The sequence below is a fragment of the Furipterus horrens genome, unplaced genomic scaffold (genome assembly GCF_987537825.1).
Source record: "Furipterus horrens unplaced genomic scaffold, mFurHor1.1.pri manual_scaffold_12, whole genome shotgun sequence".
Lineage (NCBI taxonomy): Eukaryota > Metazoa > Chordata > Mammalia > Chiroptera > Furipteridae > Furipterus > Furipterus horrens.
This window is the reverse complement of record NW_028327182.1, coordinates 49,537,487-49,561,179: the sequence shown is the minus strand read 5'-3', so window position 1 is coordinate 49,561,179 and position 23,693 is coordinate 49,537,487. Positions and strand designations below refer to the sequence as shown.

At 35.9% G+C, this 23,693-nt stretch overlaps 1 protein-coding gene and 1 non-coding gene across 2 annotated transcripts in view; both read right to left on the bottom strand.

The window, feature by feature from the left end:
* The window catches only part of RB1 (RB transcriptional corepressor 1), a 239,554-nt gene that overhangs the window by 141,585 nt on the left and 74,276 nt on the right, over nt 1-23,693 (bottom strand). Inside the window, exons 6-10 of the mRNA XM_090258651.1 lie at nt 20,844-20,911; nt 10,984-11,094; nt 7,954-8,096; nt 2,585-2,662; nt 334-443 (exon numbers count right to left, since the gene is read on the bottom strand). Of these exons, the coding sequence (XP_090114777.1) occupies nt 334-443; nt 2,585-2,662; nt 7,954-8,096; nt 10,984-11,094; nt 20,844-20,911 (510 nt within the window). The remainder of the gene's footprint in view (nt 1-333; nt 444-2,584; nt 2,663-7,953; nt 8,097-10,983; nt 11,095-20,843; nt 20,912-23,693) is intronic.
* On the bottom strand, nt 20,601-20,722 carry LOC149996162 (small nucleolar RNA SNORA26). Its single transcript, XR_016507550.1, has one exon. It is a non-coding gene; the product is annotated as a small nucleolar RNA SNORA26 (small nucleolar RNA).

The window sequence follows — 23,693 nt, the reverse complement described above, 5'->3', positions numbered from 1 at the left end:
AATTAAAGAAGATATTAAAAATTAACACAAGCCTGTGCATACTAGGAGCCAAACTAATGTTCATGTAGACAATACAATGAATATTTTCCCCTGTTTTAACAAAAAGAATAGATTTACAATCAATGTAAAGGCACCGTATCATAAAAATTTCTATTTGTTAATAAATTATATACTTAGAATGGTTTATCTTATTAATAGCTTTCTTAAAATCATCTGAATTATTATAAAAGATAATTAATGGTCACTAAGTTAAATAAAAACCTATTTAACCTACCTCTATCAAAACTGACCTATAGCAAAAGCATATAAACAAACATATACCATGTATGATACCTGTCTGTAGGATCAGCCTGAAGAGTTTTATCATGATCCAGAAATAATCTTGCATCTAGATCTTTGTTTTTAAGGTAAATTTCTTCATATTGTTTAGAGAGACTTTCCACCTCAAAAGAAAAAAATACTGATGATTACCCCTTCATGTCATTACATCTCAGTATACAGAAATACGATTTAATTAAATAATTTTTTGTACAGTATACCCTTAATTTTACAACACACTGAGATCACATGCAATATAAATAAGGCATATGTGCAAGTAAAAAGAAAATTGCATATTTTCAACTCTAATTTTAATCCTATTTTATGCAACCTAAAAATAGCCATTATTATAACCACTTAAGTGCCAAGATCCTCCAAACATCCCATACATTTTTCATTTTTAATCTTCTACGCTTATCATATAAAATATTTTTCAAATATATTAACAAATCCTCTTTTAGTTCATTCTAACTTCCTTCTGTTAAGCACTCAGGAAATAGCATTAGCTCAATTAATTAGCCTAATTAACACATTTGCATGACTTATTCCTAGTCTTAGACACTTTTCTAATTGCTAGAACTTGCAATTCTTTTATGAGTTATGCTTCATAATTTTGAATAATAATTAGAAAACCAAGAGCAATAGACAACTATTTGGCATGCTTTCTGCTGTGACTTTTAAAGCAAAACTGTTTCCAAACTACGAGTATAAAAACTGCATTCCAAAAGGAAAAAGAAATCCAGTTAAATGTAAACTTTTTGTTTATCTCCATAAATTTTTTAGGTAGAACAGTATTCATGTTTAAGTTAATAACTGCTACTGCCCTAGCTTAGTGAAGCACTAATTATCAATCATTGATTGATTAGGAGCTATTGGTACTATATGCAAAATATTGGGAAAAATGTTAAGTTTATCTTAAGATTTCTATTAAAGCTGTGATCCTTTCTAGGAGAAGAAAAATTACTACAAGTGTTCAGCATTCTTTAGAGTTGTGAACAGCATATTTTTTAATAACAACATGCAGTAACACAACATTTGGCCCGTTTGCCTTTCTAGTACCCTATCTTATGACTCTTCTGCTCTGAAACCCAATCTTACCTAGCTGAAGTTCAATGAACAGATCAAACTGTCCCATATCACTGTGCCTTTGAATCTTTAATTTCCAGCCCTCAGGAACGCCATGTTTCATAAAGCTTACTCAGTTCAGAAATAATCACCTCCAAACAATTTTCCACAAAACGTATGTGCCCTACTTTGGATTAGGCGCTCTCCTCTATGATATCACAATACTGTGTATACCTCTATCAGACTTTTACAGACACCTGTCATGTTCTCTTTGTCTGTGTCTCACTAGAATCTTAACAACTATGAGTTAAATCTCTGTAGTGATGACATCTAGCACAATGCCTGGAATATATTATACGCTCAATAAACAGTTGTTGAATGAATAGATTAATTAATTCAAAGACTAGCTACCAATTCAGGTCACAGAATCAGAAGTTCAGCTATCTAAATTCACACCTTTTGGTCTTAATGACTAATACCAACTGCTTCTAAAACACTGCTTTATCACTGATTACTTGTTCTTCATTATTTACCTAAAGCATCCTTTTCTCCACATATTTTACCTTACCACATAAGTTTTCAGTTGTCCTGTTTCCATTGAGGAGCAAAACATTTAAGGCAAAATGTGAAAAGAAACGAATGAATGGTATACTACTGAGGTAAAAAAATTCTGCAATAAAATCACAGTCATTTCAACTGAATTTATTTTCAATTAACCAGTTTTTTAAAATTCTCAAACAAGATGCTCTGTAATATAGTAATGCCAATAAAGTCAATGGCATTAATCAGGGATATTATGCATGAGGATGTGCAACAAAGCAAATTAGAGTCAAATGTGATTGTGCATATTTAGTTTAAATATTTAATGTTATGTGCTGCCCAAATGAGAACTAGTTATATTTAAATATTTAATGGAATTTAGAAATTCAAATGCCTCAACTTAAATTTTTGAAAAATTTCAGTACAAATCAATTTCTAGTGTAAATTACAAAATACCGCTTATTTATACATTTGAGTACATATTCAAAAGGTTTTTTGTTACTATGTAAAGTTGATTCACCACAATTCTACTTAGATTCCTCTTCCTGAGCAAAAAGTATTTAATATACAGTGAAATATCTTAAGAAAATTAAATAACTATTCCCCCCTCACAAAAGTCCCAAAACACATTAACATTTTATTAAGTTTTCTTTCAGATTACCTCTGGAAGTCCATTAGAAGCTACAATTCCAAGAGAATTCATAAAGGGTATAAAATTTTTGAAATAAACATTTTTCACCTGAAAAAAGATAAAGTTACATGACCATTAAAATTTTAAAAATTAACCTCCATCACTCTTAACACTAGAATAAAAATACTGACAATTTGATCAATGACTTACATTCAACCTAGTGTGACTTATTTATAATTAATTAAACTACATATTTACTTTAAAAATTATGTGAAGCAGAGTTAAGCCAAGATGGAGGGAGGCCTAGACAGACACGCTGCATCTCCCTCCACAACTAAGAAGGAATACAGCTATCTCAAAACTAGAGGTGACCAAAGTTCCAGAAAATCAAACTGCATGGAAGCCCAACAAACAAAGGTATAAAGAAAAAATACTCATTCAGACAGGTAGGAGGGGCAGAGCTGGGGCAGAGAGGATGCAGAGTGCTGGTGGCAGCAGCAGGCCAGTGGAAAGCAGTCACACATTTTAAAAAGTAGAGAGGGACATCTGGGGAGTGCTCCCAGCACCTGACCAAACGCACAGCTCACAGTCCCAGTGCCAGGGAAAATAAAGCATCATTGCTTCTGACCGTGCAAACCAGTGGGGGTTGGGGCGGAGGAAGAAACTGTCACGCTCTCAGTAGAGTCTGCCGGTTTAAAATGCCACCACGGTCCTAGAACATCTGTGGGCCCACCCACTCTGGGAATGACAGCCAGTCCCATACAGAACTGAGAGAAGTGCCTGGAAAAGGGGCAGATGCTGAACAAGCAGCATTGTTCCCTCTCAGACCCCTCCCCCATATACAGCACCACAACGTGGTGAAATGGGTCACTCATACTGATGAATACCTAAGGCTCCACCCCTTACAACATAACAGGTGTGACAGCTCTACCTAAGACACAGAGGCAAACAAACACAGGAACCTGTCAAGATGAGGAGACACAGAGGTATGGTCCAAAAGGGAAAATGGATCAAGGTTCCAGAGGGAGAACTAAGTGACAAGAAGATGGCCAACCTAACTGATGTTGAGTTCAAAACACTGGGGATAAAGATACTCACAGGCTTGACAGATATACTTAAGTATGGCAAACACATAAGGGAAGAAATGAAGGCTATGCTAAATGAAATGAAGGAAAATCCACACAGAACCAATGGTGAAAGGAAGGAAGCTGGGGTTCAAATAAATGATTTGGAACATAAAGAAGAACAAAATAGCCAACCAGAACAGAATGAGGACATAAGAATTGAAAAAATGAGGAGAGGCTTAGGAACCTCTGGGACAACTTTAAACGTGCCAAAATCCAAATCATAGGGGTGCCAGAAGGAGAAGAGGAAGAGCAGGAAATTGAAAACATATGTGGAAAAATAACAGAGGAAAAATTCCCAAATTTTGCAAAGGAAATAGACATACAAGTCCAGGAAGCACAGAGAGTCCTGGGTGAGCTGAACCCAGAGGGGACCACATCAAGATATATCATGATTAAAAAGCCAAAGGTGAAAGATAAAGAGAGAATCCTAAAAGCAGCAAGAGAAAAGCAGAGAATTACCTACAAAGAGGTGCCTATCAGCTGATTTATCAAAAGAAACTTTGCAGGTGAGAGGAGACTGAAAAGGAGTACAATAGTCCCTCGCTATATCGCGGTTCACTTATCACGGCTTCACTGTACCACGGGATTTTTAAAAATATTATATTTAATTATTTATCGCGGATTTCTCACTATATCATGGATTTTGCGGTACTGTATACATATGTTGTTAAAGTTATGTAGGTTTAAGAGTGTAGAATAAATGTAAGGTTCCTTCTTCGCAGGGGAGTCTGGAACGTAACACCTGTGATAAGTGAGGCAATACTGTATTCAACGTGATGAAAAGCAAGGACCTACAACCAAGATTACTCTATCCAGAAAAGCTATTGTTTAGAATGGAAGGGCAAATGAAGTGCTTCCCAGACAAGGGAAGCTAAAGGAGTTCATCATCACAAAGCCATTATTATATGAAATGTCAAAAAAACTTACTTATAAAAAAGAAGATTAAAACTATGAACATTAAAATGACAACAAACTCACAACTATCAACAACTGAATCTAAAAAATAAAGACAAAATCCAACTAAGCAAATCAGAATAGGAACAGAATCGTTAAGTATGGGGATCATTTGGAGGGTTATCAGCTGGGAGGGGAAAGGAGGAGAAATGGGAAATGGTGCAGGGACTAAGAAGCATAATTGGTTGGTACAAAATAGACAGGGGGAAGTTAAGAATAATATAGGAAAGGGTGAAGCCAAAGAACTTACATGCACAACCCATTGACATGAACTAGGGGGAGGGGGTGGATTGCTGGATGGATTGGGGGTACTGGGCAGAGGGGAGCAAAGGGAAAAATTGGGACTACTGTAACAACATAATCAACAAAATATACTTTAAAATTATGTGAAGTAGATTTTAAGTCTTAAAATGGAGGTGTAGTTGGGAACTTTTAATGTAATGGGATTTATAAGAAGAAAATTAATTGGAATGCAACTTCAATATTTTACATTTAACAAATGATGAAAAGATGGGAGGCTCAAAAAAATTAAGCAATTTGACCGAAGTTACACAGGTAGGAAGTAGCAAAGATGGAATTTAAACCCAATCGAATCGAATCGGCAGCCGTCCGTCTCGAGAGACGATGGTGTAGCTTCTTAAGAGTCTATCTGCACCGCCGAGAATGGCTGTGCAGTCCGACTCGGGAGTGACACGGTATCTGTCTCCTCCCGTGTTGAATCGACATCTTGCGATGACGCTGGAGTGTCCTCTCCAGTGAAGCTGAAGCTACAGAGCCTGGGCAGGGTGATATGGAGGGTCTGCTGTTGCCCATGCAGCAGACCCCCCCTCTCTTCGCAGCTGAAGGGTCCAAGGGAAAGACGGAGTCAATACAGCTTGGTTTCAGGTGCGCCGCAGGAGTTGCCGGTGTTGACTACAACGTCAAACCGCCTTAGGGACTCCGGCTCCGGATTTTCTGTCGGGGTTTACTCCCTTAGCCTTTCCCCTGAAGAGGTATGCCGCAAGGCAGCGGAGGTTTTTTGGAATCAGAGTTTTCCTTCTCTGATGTGCCCTGACTGGAAGATCGAACCAGTGACACTTAGCTCGCAGGCTGACGCTCAATCCACTGAGTCAAACCAGCCAGGGCTAAATTAAAATATAAAGCATTAATTATACATTTACCATTATTAGGTAGGCTATTGGGACTCTTTAAATACTCACCATTTTTCCATTAATACAGAAAAGACAGTGAAATAAGGCAAAACCTCTGAGAGATATGATTATTCAATGACTCATTCCCCATATGTTTCAGTTAAACCCAATATGCCTACCATAAAAGCCAAGACTCAACTTTTCTGCACTGTCTCTGATTTCTCCCCAAAGCATGTTAGGCCACTTCACACACATCATCTAGTCTACAGCTTAGGGAATATCGAGTCAATTGTTTGAGCATAAATTTAGGAAAATAACCTGCTTTTGTAACAAAATAATTTCACACACAAAGATAATACCCAATAACTGAATTCAAAACTAAAATAAAATGTTTTGTGGAAGTATGCAATCATGGAAAAGTATCCTACATTTAACATGGAAAATAAAGACTATACTCAGAAAACCTGGAGTTATATTCCTGGCTATGCTACACTTGCAATACGCTGTGGAATTTTAAACAACTTACTGCCTTTCATTTAACCTCCTTTTACAACTTTGGAATCCACATTTACTAAGGGAGAAATAATTTAATATCAGTTCCTATCTTCTACTTCATAAATAAGTTATAAGAATTAAGCTTCTGTTACTTACCTGTTTGTTTTCTAATTAATTCCCAGTTAACTAGAATATTTATAAGGTAGGTAGTTCTAGTTAATCAGTTAGTACGACTAGCCAATAATTATATAAACATAAATGTAACTAACCAATAAATGCCATATAAATAATCAATTGTCAATTAATTAATGGCAATTGTCGGCAAAGCTTTTAATCACCTATACTTTTTAAAGCATTACTATAATAATTCTAAATTATATTAAAAAGTAAAAATTAAAAATAAAAATAAAATTATTTATTCCTGATTTTTGAAATGAAAATTTTATAAGTAGTTCTGAAATTCAGAGAATCAAGAACCAGGAAATAGAAAACTGACTAAGTAATAGACCGGAGTAAAATAAAATATTTCAACTACATTTGTCAGCTTATTAGCAAAGATAATCTGTGATTCTAGAAAAGTAAATACATATAGAAAGTTGATACATCATACCTATATGTCTATATCTATGTATTTGTTGAAATTAACAAAAGTCACAGTGCTAAAAGCCTGACATCTTGATAAATCATTCCAACACTTTTTAAACTAGATTTTTGAGAAAATACCCCTTTTCTTCCCAGAGTTCACAGAGAAATTTCAATAAGTACAACGTTTCATACAGCTATCTCTTGGTAGTGAATTGTGGGCAAAATAATAATCTATGAGAGAAAGAGCATAGTATAGTGACAGGAGCACTGGTAGCAGATGTCCCAAAGTCTAGGCTGCTAAGTAATTAGCTATCAGTCTCCAGAAGCCTGTTTACTCATTATTAAAAGAAAATAGAGTATATTATTTGTAAGAATCCTTCTAATTCCAACAGTCCAGATTCTGTGAACAAGATAAGCAATTGCTGGGCATTTATATGTATTCTTTATCAGTCATTAATATCTGATGTAATATCTAGAAAGACAGTAATTACAGGAGACTGAACAGAAATTTAATGCTGATATTACTTATCACTAAACCAAAAACACTAGGGCTTTTATAGCAGAGTATTTTAAACATTATGGGTATCAGTAATCACAGAGCAATCAAAGAACAAATACATTTGAAAACTGCTGCCTTAACAGTTCACATATCGATAATTCCAGAGTGAAGGAGATACTCTATTTTTTAAGTATATTTTATTGATTATGTTATTACAGTTGTCCCAATTTTCCCCCCTTTGCCTCCCTCCTCTCTGTAACCCCTTTCCTTCCAGCAATCCTCTCCCTTAGTTCATGTCTATGGGTTGTGCATGTAAGTTATCTAGCTTCTCCATTTCCCATACTATTCTTAACATCCACCTGTCTATATTGCACATATCAATTATGCTTTTTAATCCTGGCACCTTTCCCCCCATTCTCCCCCTTTCTCCTTCCAGCTGATCTCTTTAAAATCAAAGTAAATGAGTATGAAAATTAAGTTAAAAAAAACAACATTTTGCTATTGAAAAAGGGTTACTAATTACAAAAAAATTACAAAAAGGTATACACAGAAAGAACTTATATCTAAATCTACTTTAACTATTTTAAAGAAATCATGAAGTTAAATTACCTCATCTATATTACATTCATGTTCTTTACAGAGAACTTCAATAATTTTTGTATCGTTTTCTAGTTGTTTTGCTATCCGTGCACTCCTGTTCTGGCCTCGCCTTGGTGTTCGAGGTGAACCATTAATAGGTATTACAGCTGTTTCTGTAAAAATGGTAAATTAGATAAGAACAAATGCAAATTTCACTGTAAAAAATAATGAAATATTTTAATTATAACTAGGAAGGTCATAAAAACCTGTAATATTATGCTACTTTTAATTATTACGTTTCACTTAAAGGCTAACAGTTCTGTCTATTTTAAGTTATATACTGATAATAGTTTTTGTCATCCCCCTATGTTCTTTTATCCCCAGCTAGTCCAAAAAGAAACAGTAAAATACTTAAAACCAAATATGAAGGCAAGGAAAACACCAAAGTTATAAAGTAATTCTAAATTATTCTACTCAGTCTACAAGGGGGAAAATATTTTCTATTTTTTAAAGTGTCTTAAAAATAATAAGTTGGTGTTTATGGATTTGTCTTCAAGACAGTATAAAAATAAGTAAATTTTAATTTTTTTCACAAATACCATAGTAAATTAAGATGTTTTTAAAAGATAAGTATATAGATATAATAATATGATGATAAACTGTGCTTTCTAAAAAGTCCCCAGGATTATTCTGAGCATTTCCAATTCAAAATGAACATGGATTCAGCTATTAAAGAGACTGTAGATGACTACAGGACCAACCAATAATTTACAAGAAATTGAGAGGATAGAAGAACATGTTAAACTATATCAGAGGATGCAATCAGTGAAAAATTAAACCATAAGAAACATAACAGGACAAACCACCTTGATTATTTAATAAATAAATTGCAATGAAAAAGAAAAGAAAGATAGAGGAACTTTTTTAAAACTCTTAAAAACATATCAAAAATTACAAAGTACAGATCTCATTTAGATTCTCATTTAGCCAAACTGTAAAAAAATATTAATTACTTTTATAAGACAACCAAAAATACGAACTTACTAAATATTTAATGGTATTAAGGAATCACTATTAATTGATTTTTAGGTGTGATATAATGGTACTGTCATTATGTTTTTTAAAAAGACTATCTTTTAGAAAGGTACATACTAAAATTTACAAGGATAAAACAGTATGCAAAAGGATGCTTCAAAATAAAATAACTGATAGAACTGGACAGTAGGATGGGGTTGCAGGTTGACCGTAAGTTATATGTTGAAGACAGGTGATAAACACATAAAGGAGTATTATACTACTATCTGTTTTTGCATTCATTTGAAATTCTCCATAATAAAAAGGTAATTAAAAGTGCATCATAGTCAGTTCAGGACCTCATCCTGGTTTCTTTTTAACACAGCACTTAGAGAATTAAATGTACATTGCAATTATCCAAAAGAACAAAGCCTATGAACCTAAAGTAACATCCTATATGAACTTATTAACACTGTAACATTGAAAATGTTGAGGAAAAAGCATATAAAGAATTTTTTTTAATTCATAAAATTTTGAAATATATTGTATTCTATTTTTCTCCCTCTGTTTTGCATGTGGTTTCTGCTAAATGACTGCCTTTTCTGTCAACCCATGTTCAACAATTTTTCAAAATTCTGTTCCAGATTTCATTTTTCCATGAAGTTATTGTTCACAAAAATTAATTAGGCTTCAGCTTTCAGCCACTTAACACTTTGATGCTTTCATGTTTTGATCTGTCGTACATTACTTTTAGTATTATTAATACGGGTTGGCCGAAAAGTTCATTTAGTTTTTTCTGTATGATGGTTCTAGTAGTGCTTAGTTGTCTTTAACTTAATTAGAAACAATTCTGTTAGATTGTGTCGTGATAGCTGTCATATCAGCATGCGTTAAAAAAAAAAATCAAAATTGATGAAATTTTGTGCAGCCATTTTAATATTGAATATGGAAGAAGATATGCAACATTTTCAGCATATTATTCTTCATTATTTCAAGAAAGGGAAAAACACAACTGAATCACAGAAAAGGAATTTTGAAGTGTATGGAGAAGGTGCTGTGACTGATCAAAAGTATCAAAAGTGGTTTGCAAAGTTTCTTGGCACTATTGACATTTTGGCCAAGTAATTCTTTGCTGTGGGGCTGCCTTATGCACTGGAAGATGTTTAGCAGAACCCCTGGCCTCTGCCCACTAGAGGCCAAAAGTAGGAGATAACTGACATACTCAAAACATTCAAATCAATAGTTATTTGTGAAAATGAAAAATGTCATTTTTTCTTTTTACAGAAAAAACTAAACAGGCTTTTTGGCCAACCCAATACTTTCACCATTTTTGGAGCCAAGGAATCAGTTTAGTCTAAGTTTACATTTTTCTGTAGTACAATAATTGATATTGAAATCCTACTCATGATGCCACCAGAGCAAACAATTCCATTCTGAGAGCAATATGCTCATCTTTCTTTAATGATATCTAATTATTTTAGCAGTAGCTACTCTTACTTATAATACATTTCCAATCTCATCACTCACCAAAATAAAATAAACACGGTTCATACACACACAAAAATTAGTCACATAATCATTATAGCATCCAGTGATAAAAATTTAATTTGTTCCTGCAGAATGAACCACTTTCCCATGCAGTTTCAATCATATCTGTGCCTTGGCTCTTGATTTTCTCTTTACTGGAAATGCCCTCCCTCCAAGTTACCACAACACTCAAATCCTAACTACTCTTTTTATTCCATTCAAATATCACCTCTTTTATATGGTCTTCCTTGCTCTTCCCCACTGGGAAAAGTTTCTCATCTTCTGAACTTCTGTAGCATTTGTTGGTATTTTAGCCCAGGCCACTTTCTACCATATACTCTTTGCTTACTTGTCTTAATCCTTCCTTCTATAACTTATTAATGACTTGAGGACAGACTCCATGTCTGATTTATTTATTATCATACCCTAGTCTCTAAAACCACTTTTTGGACACATTAGACATTCAATAAGCAACTGCTGAGTGAAGTATAAGGAGCACTGAATATTGAAAATACTTACTATATGGTTCTTTGAGCAATGCAGGAGGTGAAAGTTTGATAAAGTAGTCGAGGACACATAGCATTAACTGAAATGAGATCACCAGGTCATCTTCCATTTGTAACACTTCTCCTGAATGTAAAAAAGATTCAAATTTTAAAATAAAGTTAGAGACAGAGATCTTTACATCAGGAAAAATTGTCAGTATGGATGTATCCATCTATTCATTTATTCAACAATCAGTAGAATCATGTTCAAGTCTGTTTTGTAAAAATTCAGATTTGATATATACAAAAATATAAAAATAATTATGAAATTAAAAATAAAGCATAAGTTTACAATGAGAATATTGCATTTAGACATTATTATAATTCAGTCCCCATGTCTAAATTATTTTGCTTTTTACTTTTTTAAACTTGCTTTCAGTTTTGGTAAGGGCTATATAATTTATTACTTCTGAAAATAATCTTGAAGTATCATACATGTTAATCTTTAATTCCATTTATCTATAAATTCTCATATAGTTCCCATTTTAAAAAACCGCCAAAATATTACAATAACCAAAGTCATTAAGAAATAACAAACAACCAAGATTACTCTATCCAGAAAAGCTATAGTTTATAATGGAAGGGCAGATGAAGTGCTTCCCAGACAAGGTAAAGCTAAGAGTTCATCATCAGCAAGCCATTATTATATGAAATGTTAAAGGGAGTTCTTTAAGAAAAAGAAGATCAAAACTATGAACACTAAAATGACAACAAACTCACAACTATCAACAACTGAATCTAAAAAATAAAAACAAAATCCAACTAAGCAAACTAGAATAGGAACAGAATCATAGGTATGGGGACCATTTGGAGGGGTTATCAGCTGAGAAGGAGAAGGGGAAGAAATGGGGAAATGGTGCAGAGATTAAGAAGCATAATTGGTAGGTACAAAATAGACAGGGGGAAGTTAAGAATAATATAGGAAAGGGTGAAGCCAACGAATTTATATGCACAACCCATGGACATGAACTAGGGAAGTGGGATTGCTCAGGGAAGGGGGATACTGGCCGGAGGGGAGCAAAGGGGAAAATAATTGGGACTACTGTAACAATATAATCAATAAAATATACTTAAAAAAAAAAAAAGAAATAACAAAATTTGCCCTGGCTGGTGTGGCTCAGTGGATTGAGTGCCAACCTGCAAACCTTAAGGTTGCTGATTCAATTCCCAGTCAGGGCACATGCCTGCATTGTGGGCCAGGTCCCCAGTTGGGGGCATGTAAGAGGCAACTGATTGATTTATTTCTCACACACTGATGTTTCTCTATCTCTTTCTCTCTCCCCCTCCCAACCCCCCCAAAAAGAAATAACAAAATTAGTATGTAATTGTAATCTATAAATTATTTAGCACAAAATCCTGAAAGTTAATACAATATACAACTAGAGAGCTATGAAGAAATAAATGCATATAATACCTAGAAAAAAAAGAGTATAGCTACGTAAAATATATAAATCATGATCAAATATAGCTATCATATATTTTTTTATGGCTCTATGTTATACATTATTTTTAAAAGACAGGATTGACTCACTTTCTATACTCTTGGTATGAGAACACTAAACTACTAATAATCCCAACAAATACTGATGGTGCAGAAACTATGTCAGAAAACAGGTAACCCTGCATCAGGTAGGTTTTCTAGAGCCATATGAATGGCAAAAAAATATATGTTTGTAATATACTTAGAAGTTTTTTTTTTCTCTTAGAGTAGAAATTGCTGATGAGAGATGGGTAAAATAGAGGAAGTAAACAACTATAGCTAACTTTCTGACACACACTGAGATTCCAGATCTGGGAACAATCTGAATCCCAACACAATCCTGCTATAGTAACAGTATATAACTGCCACTAGAAATGTTCTGTTTTAGAGTTCATTCTAAAAAACATTTCAGAACAACAAAGACACATATCATTCTAGACGAATTCTCCACTTTCTCCCTCTCCCTCTGACTATATGTAAGTATGGAGGGAAAAAAAGGCCTGCTCTCATATTATCGCTCTTTGGGGGAACACAAGTTATAGATAACATGTGAAGTGAATATAACATGCAAAGGGAGATATATTCCCATCACATCAGAGAAAACAGAACATCAGGTTACGGTTGCCACATGAAGGCCTAGTTACATGGCAGGAAAAGTACAGAGATTACACAAACATATTACAGAAAAGAAAAAAAACAATCACAACATAAAAGGGAGAAAAAGCAGAAAACCCAATCTGGAAGGTAATCTATCACAAGAAAATATCCTATGAGTCCTTACACTAACTTAAAAAACATATTTTAAAAAAACAAGGAGCTAGACAACCTAAGAAAAACCCAAAGACCAAATAATATCATTACAAACATAGTTTAGCTCAAAACAAAAGAAAAGCTTGAGATAAAAATAGCCAATGCATAAGAAAAACACCAAAGATTAGACTAATGTGAGAAGTCAACTGTAGTTGAAAATATTTCTTTGAAAAGAATATGAGGGAAGATAGTAAATGTGTAAGATAAAAACAATCCAAAATAAGATAATGTTTCTGAAACATAACAGAATATAGAATACTACCAAGTGAATAAAATTTTATTTTAAAATGTAGTATGTTAATACTTATCTGAAAGGAGAACTTTCAGCTTACAAAGGGATTAGTTTCAAAAAAACTAATTTAAAAAAATCAAGAGACATCCTAATTAAGGTGTTGAACCTCAAATTTTAAAAAATCTACAAGTATTCAGGAAGTAAACGAAGAAGAAATTAAGCAAGATTCAGATTTCTCAACAGCAATGTTCAACACCAGAAGACAGTCCTTAAGAAGACAAACAAGATATAAGAATAGAATACAGTACACAGCCAAGTTGTCCTTCAAATATAAAGACCATGACCATGATTCACAAACATGCCAAACATAGAAAATATGATGACAAAATATGGCGCTTTTTGAAAAAACTTCTTCATGGTAAACTCCAACCAGCTAAGAATGAATCAAAATAAAGAACTCAGAAACGGAGAAGGTAAGATACAGAAATCATAATCTTAGAATTCCTTTAAATACAGACTAAATAAGCGTGGTAATTAATAATTATAATTACAGAAAAAAAAGTAAATGCTATATCTTTGATAATGTAACAATAGCAATAAACTAAGCAAATATGAAAGAATAAGGAGGTAACAAGAATGAGAATACTAACATTCTTTGCCTTCAAAGCAGATTAATATACATTGCTTTATATCAAAACGAAAGTTAAATAAAATAGATTCTAACCTCTTAATTTTTCCATACCTTTTCATATTAGAGAAATACCTTAGGAATAATAAGGTTTAAGTAAGAAAACATTTATCTAAACTAAGCAATTCTCTCCATTTCTTTTGCTTATTTTTTTCTCCAAAATTTGCATAAAATTAATTTTCATATTTTAAATGTCGCACTGAAATATGATCCTATTTTTAGAAAATTAATCTGTTTGTGAATATACTCATACACCCACCTTTTTTTTTTTACCAGAATGTATGCATAAAAATATATCTGGAATGAAAATCCCATAATTTTATTTTTTTTAACTGAACCAAAAAGCTGTGGCCTTTATTAACTGTTCTTTTTTTAATTAATTAAATTTATTGGTGTGACATTGGTTAGTAAGATTATATAGGCTTCATGTGTACATTTCTATGATGGACAATCTGTATATTGCATTGTGTGCTCACCACCAAAAGTCAAATCATCTTCAGTCACCAAATATTTAGTCCCATTACCCTTTACAATATCCCCTACCCCTCTCCCCTCTGCCAACCACCATACTGTTGTCTGTGTCTATGAGTTTCAGTCTTATATTTCACATGAGTGAAATCATAGAAATCTTAGATTTTGTTAACTGACTTATTTCACTTATCCTCAATTGAGGTCCATCCATGTGGTCACAAATGGCAGTATTTTATTTTCTTATGGCTGAGTGATATTCCATTGCATATATGTACCACATCTTCTTTATACAATCATCTATAGGACACTTTGGTTATTTCCATGTCTTGGGCACCATGAATAATGCTGCAGTCAGCATACGGGTGCATATATCTTTGTGAATAAATGTTTTCAAATTTTTCAGGTAGATAACCTAGGAGTGGAACTGATATATTATATGGTAACTCTATTTTTAATTTTTTGAGGAACCTCCATACAGTTTTCCATAATGTTCATACCAGTTTACCTTCTCACCAGCAGTGAATGAGGGTTCCTTTTTCTCCACAACCTCTCCAGCACTTATTACTTGTATTACTTGTCTTGTTGATAATAGCCATTATAACAGGTGTGTGGTGGTATCTCATTGTGGTTTTGATTTGCATTTCCCTAATATCTAGTGAAGTTAAGCATCTCTTCATATATCTGTTGGTCATTTGTACGTCTTCTTAGCAGTGAAGTCTGTTCAGGTCCTTTGTGCATTTTTAATTGGGTTATTTTTTTCCTTGGTGTTGAGGTATATGAGTTCTTTATGTATTTTGGAAATTAACCCTTTCTTGAAGCTGTTCTTTGCAAATTTCTTCTCCCATTTAGTTGTTTGCCTTTTTGTTTTGTTGGTAGCTTCATCTTCTCTGTAGAAGCATTTTAGTTTGATATAGCCCCATTCATTTACTTTTGCCTTTATTTCCTATACCTTTAGGGTCTAATTCATAAAATCTTCCCTAAGACCAATGTTCATAAGTTTAGTACCTAAGTTTTCTTCTATATAATTTATTGTTTCTGATCTTGTATTTAGGGTTGTGATCCACTTAGAAATAATTTTTGTACATAAGAACAAATTAGTCTAGTTTCATTCTTTTGCATATGGCTTTCCAATTTTCCCAACACCATTTATTAAAGGGGCTTTCTTTTCTCTATTTTATGTTTTTGGCTCCTCTCTCAAAATTATTTGCCCATATATATGTGCTTTTATTTTTGGGTTCTCAATTCTGTCCTATTGGCCTGTTTTGTTTTGTTTTGTTTTTTAACCAATACCATACTGTTTTTTTTTAAGTATATTTTATTGATTATATTGTTACAATAGTTCCAATTTTTTCCCCTTTGCTCCCCTCCGCCCAGCAACCCCCTTCCCCAACAATCCCCTCTCCAAGTCCATGCCCATGGGTCGTACATACAAGCTCTCCTGCCTCACCCTTTCATATATTCTTCTTTTTTTTTTAAATAATTAATTAATTAGTTAAATATTTTAACAATAAAAAATAACAATCCCTCCCTCTCGGACTTAAGACCCTTTACAATCTTATAAAGGACAATGGACGAAGGTCTCGAGCTCCTCTAGCTGCTTCAAGCTGGACATGGTTGTCGTCCTACCTACCCTTGGGTCAAGAAATCCCAAATAAGAGTGGGGGTGTGGAGGGGAGGGTGGACTTCCCACAAGGGGAAGGATCGTGCAGACTCCAGGTTGGTTGGCTGTCTCTGGACAACAGCATGCTTGGTTTAACAGGCTGGCATCCTTGTTGTATTCTGGGGGCAACAGGGTTAAAGGACATCATTCAATCCGTAACCACTAGATGACAAAAGACAGGTATTAATTTTTCAATGTCCCACATTAGGGAAAAGAAGGGCTTCTTTGCAGGAAGGTATGCCAGGTACATCTCACCTGTCCAAAACGCTTTTGCCCATTATACCTAGTTTGGACTGAGGGAAATATTTTAGGTTTCCCCCCTCTCAGGCCTCTGGGCTCTTTCTGTCCAAGCCATTAGGATAGAAAAGAGAAACCAGTTTTAAAGTGAAGCCCACAGACCACCCCGTTCTTCACCAACCCAGCCACTTAGTTCAGTCAAACCATTGAGTCTCAGGAGGTAGCAATGCAGACAGGATTTTAAGTGAGGCCTATACGTACAGACAATCACTCAGGTAATGAGATCGTAGGCTTATGCCCTTTGAAAACAGAAAACACATGTTAATTTATGTAACATAACCCACATACAAGTCTCTAAATCTGTAGGACTGTCTTATCGGAAAGACATCCAGTTGCAAGGCATTTGACATTCTTCTTGCCTGTATATTAAACATCTTTGATAATGCCACAGACACAGTTTAACTTTCAAATGAAAACAAATTTTAAATGAAAAGAAATTTTAAAGACAGTTAGCTGCACTACTTTATAGTCTACCACTGGGCATTGTGATCTTCCTTGAATCGTGATTTTTCTCCCTAAGATTACCCTCCTTGTCATTAAAGGGACTGCATTAAGTTCATTTTTAATTTATCCTGTTCATTTGCATAAACGCAACAAGAGCAGCAAATGATCACTTATGATCTTTAGTTCTGCTTTGCTGGAACTTACGCAAGGAACATTTAGGGTGACCTTCAGTTGGCCCTTCAGGGCACAGAAGCTGAGCCACATACCTGGCATTCAGCCTTGCCTGTAAACACCTGTCTTTTCCAGGTCCTCCTGGTTTTCCATTGTGCCTTAAGATCCCTTCTAGCCATCTTTCAGGACAACCTTCATTCCTTCCCTGGAAAGATTGCTATGGACCGCTCATCCATCCAAGGTACCAGGACTTTTATCTCGTGGACTTTTATTACCTTTGAAAGTCAGTCCCAGTTGCTCAGGGCTTTTTGGTAACAACCAAAGCCCAAGCATGTCTCCTTTAGGCATGACATTCCAGTCAAAGTCTTAGTTAAAAAAAAAAAAAAAAAACAACCTCTATCAATAACTGATCTTATTAGTTTTATGCAAAGAAACTTAGGTCTTTACTTACTTCTTTAGAATGCCAAATTCTGGAGGGATCAGATAGGGAGAAAATATATACAGTGTGAAGGAAAATCCTTGTCCTTATAATATTCACTGAACTTGCATTTCTATTCTTTATATTTTTATTTTTCCCCCCACTAAAAATTTTTCTGTTTGTTTTTCCATTACAGTTGTCTCACTTTTTTCCCCCTGTTGCTTCCCTGCACCCTGCCCCACCTTCTGCCACATTCAGTCTCCACCCAGTTGTCCATGTCCATGGGTCATTTATACATGTTCTTTGACTAGACCCTTCCCCTTCTTACCACTTCTCTCCCTCCCACCTCCCCCTTTGTTACTGTTAGTTTATTCCTTGTTTACACACCTCTGGTTCAATTTTGCTCCTTTGTTTGTGTTGTTCATTAGTTTCCTGTAACAGGTGATAGCATAAGGTAATTTTCTTTTGTTGCCTGGCTTATTTCGCTAAGCATTATTCTCTCTAGTTCCAATCATGTTGTTGCAAATGGTAGAAGTTCCTTCTTTCTTTCAGTACTTATTCATTGTCATTTTCCCCCTTTGTACTCGTGTTCCTCTCTGTCTCTCTCTGTTTCTTCATCTTCTTAAAGCAGACCCTTTAGTGTCTCTTGCAATGCTGGTTTGGTGGAGATGTATTCTTTTAGCCTTCTTTTGTCTTGGAAACTCCTTATTTCACCTTCCATTTTGAATGAGAGCCTTGCTGGGTAGAGTATTCTTGGTTGTAGGTCTTTGTTTTTCATTACTTGGAATATATTTTGCCATTCCCTTCTGGCTTGTAGTGTTTCTGCTGAGAAATCTGATGATAGCCTTATTGGAGCTCCCTTGTATGTTATTAGTTGTTTCTCTCTTGCTGCTTTTAGGATTCTCTCTTTGTCTTTGAATGTTGGCATTTTAATTATGATGTGTCTTGAAGTGGGCCTGTTGGGGTTCATCTTCATTGGGACCCTCTGTGCTTCCTGGACTTGCATGATTCTTTCTCTCTTCATGTTAGGGAAGTTTTCTATCATTAGTTTTTCAAAGAGGTTTTCTATTCCTTGCTCTTCTCTTCTCCTTCTGGAATTCCTATGATACGGATATTATTATGTTTCATGTTGTCCTGCAGCTGTCTTAGAGCCTCTTCAGTCTTGTTGAGTCTTTTTTCGTTTCGTTGCACTGTCTGTGAGTTTTTGTCCACATTGTCCTCCAGCTCGCTGATCCGATCTTCTGCTTCCTCTAGCCTGTTTTTAATTCCTTCTACTGTGTTCTTCAATTCAGAGATCGTATTCTTCATTTCCTCCTGGCTCTTATTGATAGCTTCCATGTCCTTTTTGATGCTGGTATAATTCTCAGTAAGTTCCTTATAGTTCTTCTGGAGTTCACCGTAGTTTTTCTGGAGTTCTTTGCAATTTCCGCTGAGCTCATTGAGCTTCTCCATAATCCATGCTTTCAATTCCATATCTGATAGTTTGCTCCCCTCTATTTCATTTAGCACTCTTTCTGGGAACTCTACCTTTCCTTTCGATGGGGGGTTGTTTCTCTGTCTCCCCATTTTTGTGACTCCTATTGTTTGTGCTTCTTAGAATGATCTGCACTTCCTGGATCTGCCCCTGGTGGCGTCAGATCCTGTACCAGTCAGGCCCTAGGCAGCCTGTTGGAGACTTCCAGGGATCTACTGCCTTTGTCTGACTCCTTTAGTTGTTAATCTATTCAATCTGTGATTAGCCGTTAGGCTTAAGGACCGTGGGTGTGGCAGCTTAATTCCTGTAGGCAGGGCTTTTGCTTCCCCTCAGGCTGACGCCACTTGGCCGGGAATGGTCTGCCTGCAGCACTGGGGATGAGTCAGCACTGGGACCCAGCCGGCCGTTTCCCCAGCTCTCCCCTCAAAGCCACCACGGCAAACTCTCCCCAAGCATTTCCTGTCCTCTCTGTCTTCCCTCTCCTTGTGCCCAGGGTAAGTGGGGGCAGAATATTTTCATATGTGATCTGCTTAAGAGCTCTTTTTCTCCAGCTGTTTCTCTCTGGCTAGCAAGAAACCCTGTGGCTTTTGGCTTTTCTAAGCTGGATACTATTTTACTTTCCACTCTGTTGCTGTAGGCTGGGAAGCTCAGCTGGGGGTTTAGACCCTGCCCTTCTCAGGGGGAATCCCCGGCTCCTGAGCTGTTTCTCAGTCCCTTCAGCTGCTACCCGTGTGACGCCAGCCAGCCCCTTCGGCGTCTCCGCACTCCCTACCGGTCACGTTGTGATGTAGCGGCCTTTTCTGTCTCTCCGTGGTTATAAGACTTCTCTCCAGCTGGTGTTCGGTTGGTTATTCCAGATGATTTCTCCAAAATTACGTTGTAAATCCAGACTAGTTCTGGGAGGAAGTTAGTGTAGCTTCCACTTACTCCTCTGCCATCTTGTTTCTCAATACCATACTGTTTTGATTTTCATTGTTCTGTAGTATAATTTAAGGTCAGTCAGTGTGAAACCTCCAGTTTCATTCTTTTTTTCTCAGGATTGCTTTGGTTATTCAAGGTGTTCTGTGGTTCCATACCAATCTAATTTTTTTTTGTTCTATTTCTTTAAAAAATGTCATTGGGATTTTGATGGGGATTGCATTAAATCTGTATGTTGTATATAATTTTAATGATTATTTCTGGGTGAGTTTAAGATGGGTTAATTTTTCTGCTTTTTTGCATTTTGCTGTATTAAATTACTTTTAATAAGTATATATCATTTCTATAAAATTAGTAATATTATTATTTTAAAAAGAGAAGGACGGAAGGAATGGATGTTAGAAACAGAAATGAAATAAGATTACTTCCAATGTTACTTCCAGTACCAGAATTATAAGAATTTACTAATAGTTAACAATCCACACAAAAACTGTGATTTTTTTTTTTTCTTTTTTCTTTTTTTTTTTCAGCTGTGACTCCAGACAGGATCCAAAGAAGAGTTTTACCATCTCTTCTCTGGGTTTTATGGAGACTTACTTTACCCTTCTGTGTTAGCCTCCTAAGGCACTGCATCAACCAAAAACTGGGATTGATTTGGGGGCAAGGGGCAGGGAGGAAACATTAAATTGAATAAAACTTTGAGCTCAGTCCAAAAGAATTGTCAATTACTACACCTGATATTTTAGCATATAACAAACATAATGACTTTACCTTTAGCTAGTAGAAATGTGATCCAAGAAACTTTTAGCACCAACACAGAATTGATTTCTGTAGAAATCCTAGTAGACAAATAAAAAGAAGAAAACAAAGTTTACAACAGCTTTTCAACTATACCTTATTTTTTCCCCCTTTTTAAAATTACAGACCTGAGTTAATTAAATAATAGTATACAGTCCATTTTAAATGCACAATTTACACATAAACTTTCTGGTTTGTCTCAGTCAGTGTTCATATCAAGGTATTTATATTTTTCCCATGGTAGTAAACAGTTCATTTAAACAATTAAATATGTCAATTCTAATCTATAAATATGAACAGGAAGTAGTATACTAAACTGTACTTGGTTTCCAGTTACTTAATACTTTTCTGCTCTTTGTTTTGTATTGGGTAAATCAAAAAGTACATCACATTTTTCTGCATAAAATAAAACACATGTTTCATTTTCACCAATAACTTTAATTATTTGGATATTTTAAGTATGTCAGCTATCTCCCATGTGGTATAATGTTGATCATTCTCAATTAATGTCTTCATTTGATCGCTATCAATTTCAACTGGTCTACCCAACCAGAGAGCATCGTCCAGTGAGAAATCTCCAGCACGAAACTTTGGACACCACTTTTGACACGTTTGATCAGTCACAGCACCTTCTCCATACACTATACAAACCCTTTTCTGCATTCCAGTTGCATCTTTACCTTTCTTGAAATAATAAAGCATAATATGGAAGATGGAGGCATAGACAGACATGCTGCATCTCCCTCCACAACTAAGAAGGAATACAACTACCTCAAAATTAGAAACAACCAGAAGTTCCAGAAAATAAAACTGCATTGAAGTCCAGCAAACAAAGATATAAAGAAGAAATACTAATTCAGACAGGTAGGAGGGGCAGAGCTGGGACGAAGAGGACTCAGTGTGGTGGTGGCGGCAGCAGTGGCAGTCTGGCAGAAAGCTCGGTCACATGTTTTAAAAAGTTGGGAAGGACACCTAGGAAGCGTTCCCAGCTCCTCACCAGACCTCGCAGCTCACAGTCCCAGCACTTCGGAAAATCAAGCCTCATTGCTTCTGACTGTGCAGACCAGTAGGGGTTGGTGTGGAGGCAGAAACTGCCTGTCTCTCAGCAGAGTCCACTTGTTTAAAGGGTCCCCACGGTCCTGGAGCATCCATGGACCCACCCACTCTGGGAACGACGGCCAGGGCAACAGCTAGAGAGGTGCCGGTCCCATACAGAAATGGGAGAAGTGCCTAGAAAAGGGGCGAGTGCTGGGCAGGCAGCATTGTTCCCTCTCTGACCCCTCCCCCACATACAGTGCCACAACATGGTGAAACAGGTCACCCTGTACTAAGGAATCCCTAAGGCTCCGCCCCTTACAATGTAACAGGAGCGACAGCTCTACCTGGGACGTGGAGGCAAACACACACAGGAGCCTGTCAGAATGAGGAGACAGAATTATGGCCCAAAATGGGGAACGGATCAAGGTTCCAGTGGGAGAACTAAGTAACGAAGAGACAGCCAACCTGACAGATGAGGAGATAAGACAACCTAAGAGGCAGAATTCAAAAAAATGGTGATAAAGATGTTCACAGGATAGACAGATATGCTTGAGTACGGCAAATGCATAAGAGAAGAAGTGAAGGCTATGCTAAGCGAAACTAAGGAAAATCCACACAAAACCAATGGTGAAGTAAAGGAAACCAGGGTTCAAATCAATGATTTGGAACATAAGGAAGAAAAAAACAGTCAACCAGTGCAGAATGAGGGCGCAAGAATTGAAAAAAATGAAGAAAACTTCCCAAATTTTGCAAAGGAGATGGACATACAGATCCAGGAAGCAGAGAGGGTCCCGGATGAGCTGGACCCAAAGGGGACCACACCAGGATACATCATGACTGAGATGCCAAAGGTGGAAGATAAAGACAGAGTCCTGGGGGCAGCAAGAGAGAGGTGGAGAGTTGCCTACAGGTGGTTGCCTATACGACTGTCAGCTGATTTCTCAGAGGACACTTTGCAGGCAGGAAGGGAGTGGCTGGCAGTATTCAATGTGATGAAAGGCAACCCGCAACTAGGATTACTCTATCCAGCAAGGCTATCATTTGGAATGGAAGGGCATATGAAGTGCTTCCCAGACAAGGGAAAGTTAAAGGAGTTCATCATCACCAAGCCATTATTATATAAAATGTCAAAGGGACTTACTTAAGAAAAAGAAGATCAAAACTATGAACACTAAATGACAACAAACTCACAACTATCAACAACTGAATCTCAAAAATAAGAACAAAATCCAACTATGCAAACCAGAAAAGGAACAGAAACATAGGTATGGGGATCATCTGGAGAGTTATCAGCTGGGAGCGAGGACAGGGAGAAATGGGGAAATGGTGCAGGGATTAAGAAGCATAATTGATTGGTACAAAATAGACAGGGGGAAGTTAAGAATAAAATAGAAAAGGGTGAAGCCAAAGAACTTATATGCATGACCCATGGACATGAACTAAGTGGGGGTGGAATTGCTGGAGGGAAGTGGTGTACTGGGCAGAGGGGAGCACAGGGGAAAAAAACTGGAACTACTGTAACAACATAATCAATAAAATATACTTTAAAAAATTAAAAAAGCATAATATGCCAAAAATGTTGCATATTTTCTTCCACCTGCAATATTAAAATGGCTACACAAAAATTCACCAATTTTGATGTTTTTTTTAAATGAACACTGATATGACAGCTCTCACAATACAACCTAATGAAATTGTTTTGAATGAGGTTAAAGACAACTAAGTGCTACTGGAGCCACCTTATGGAAAAAAACAAACTTTTTGTCCAACCCAATAATTAAAATC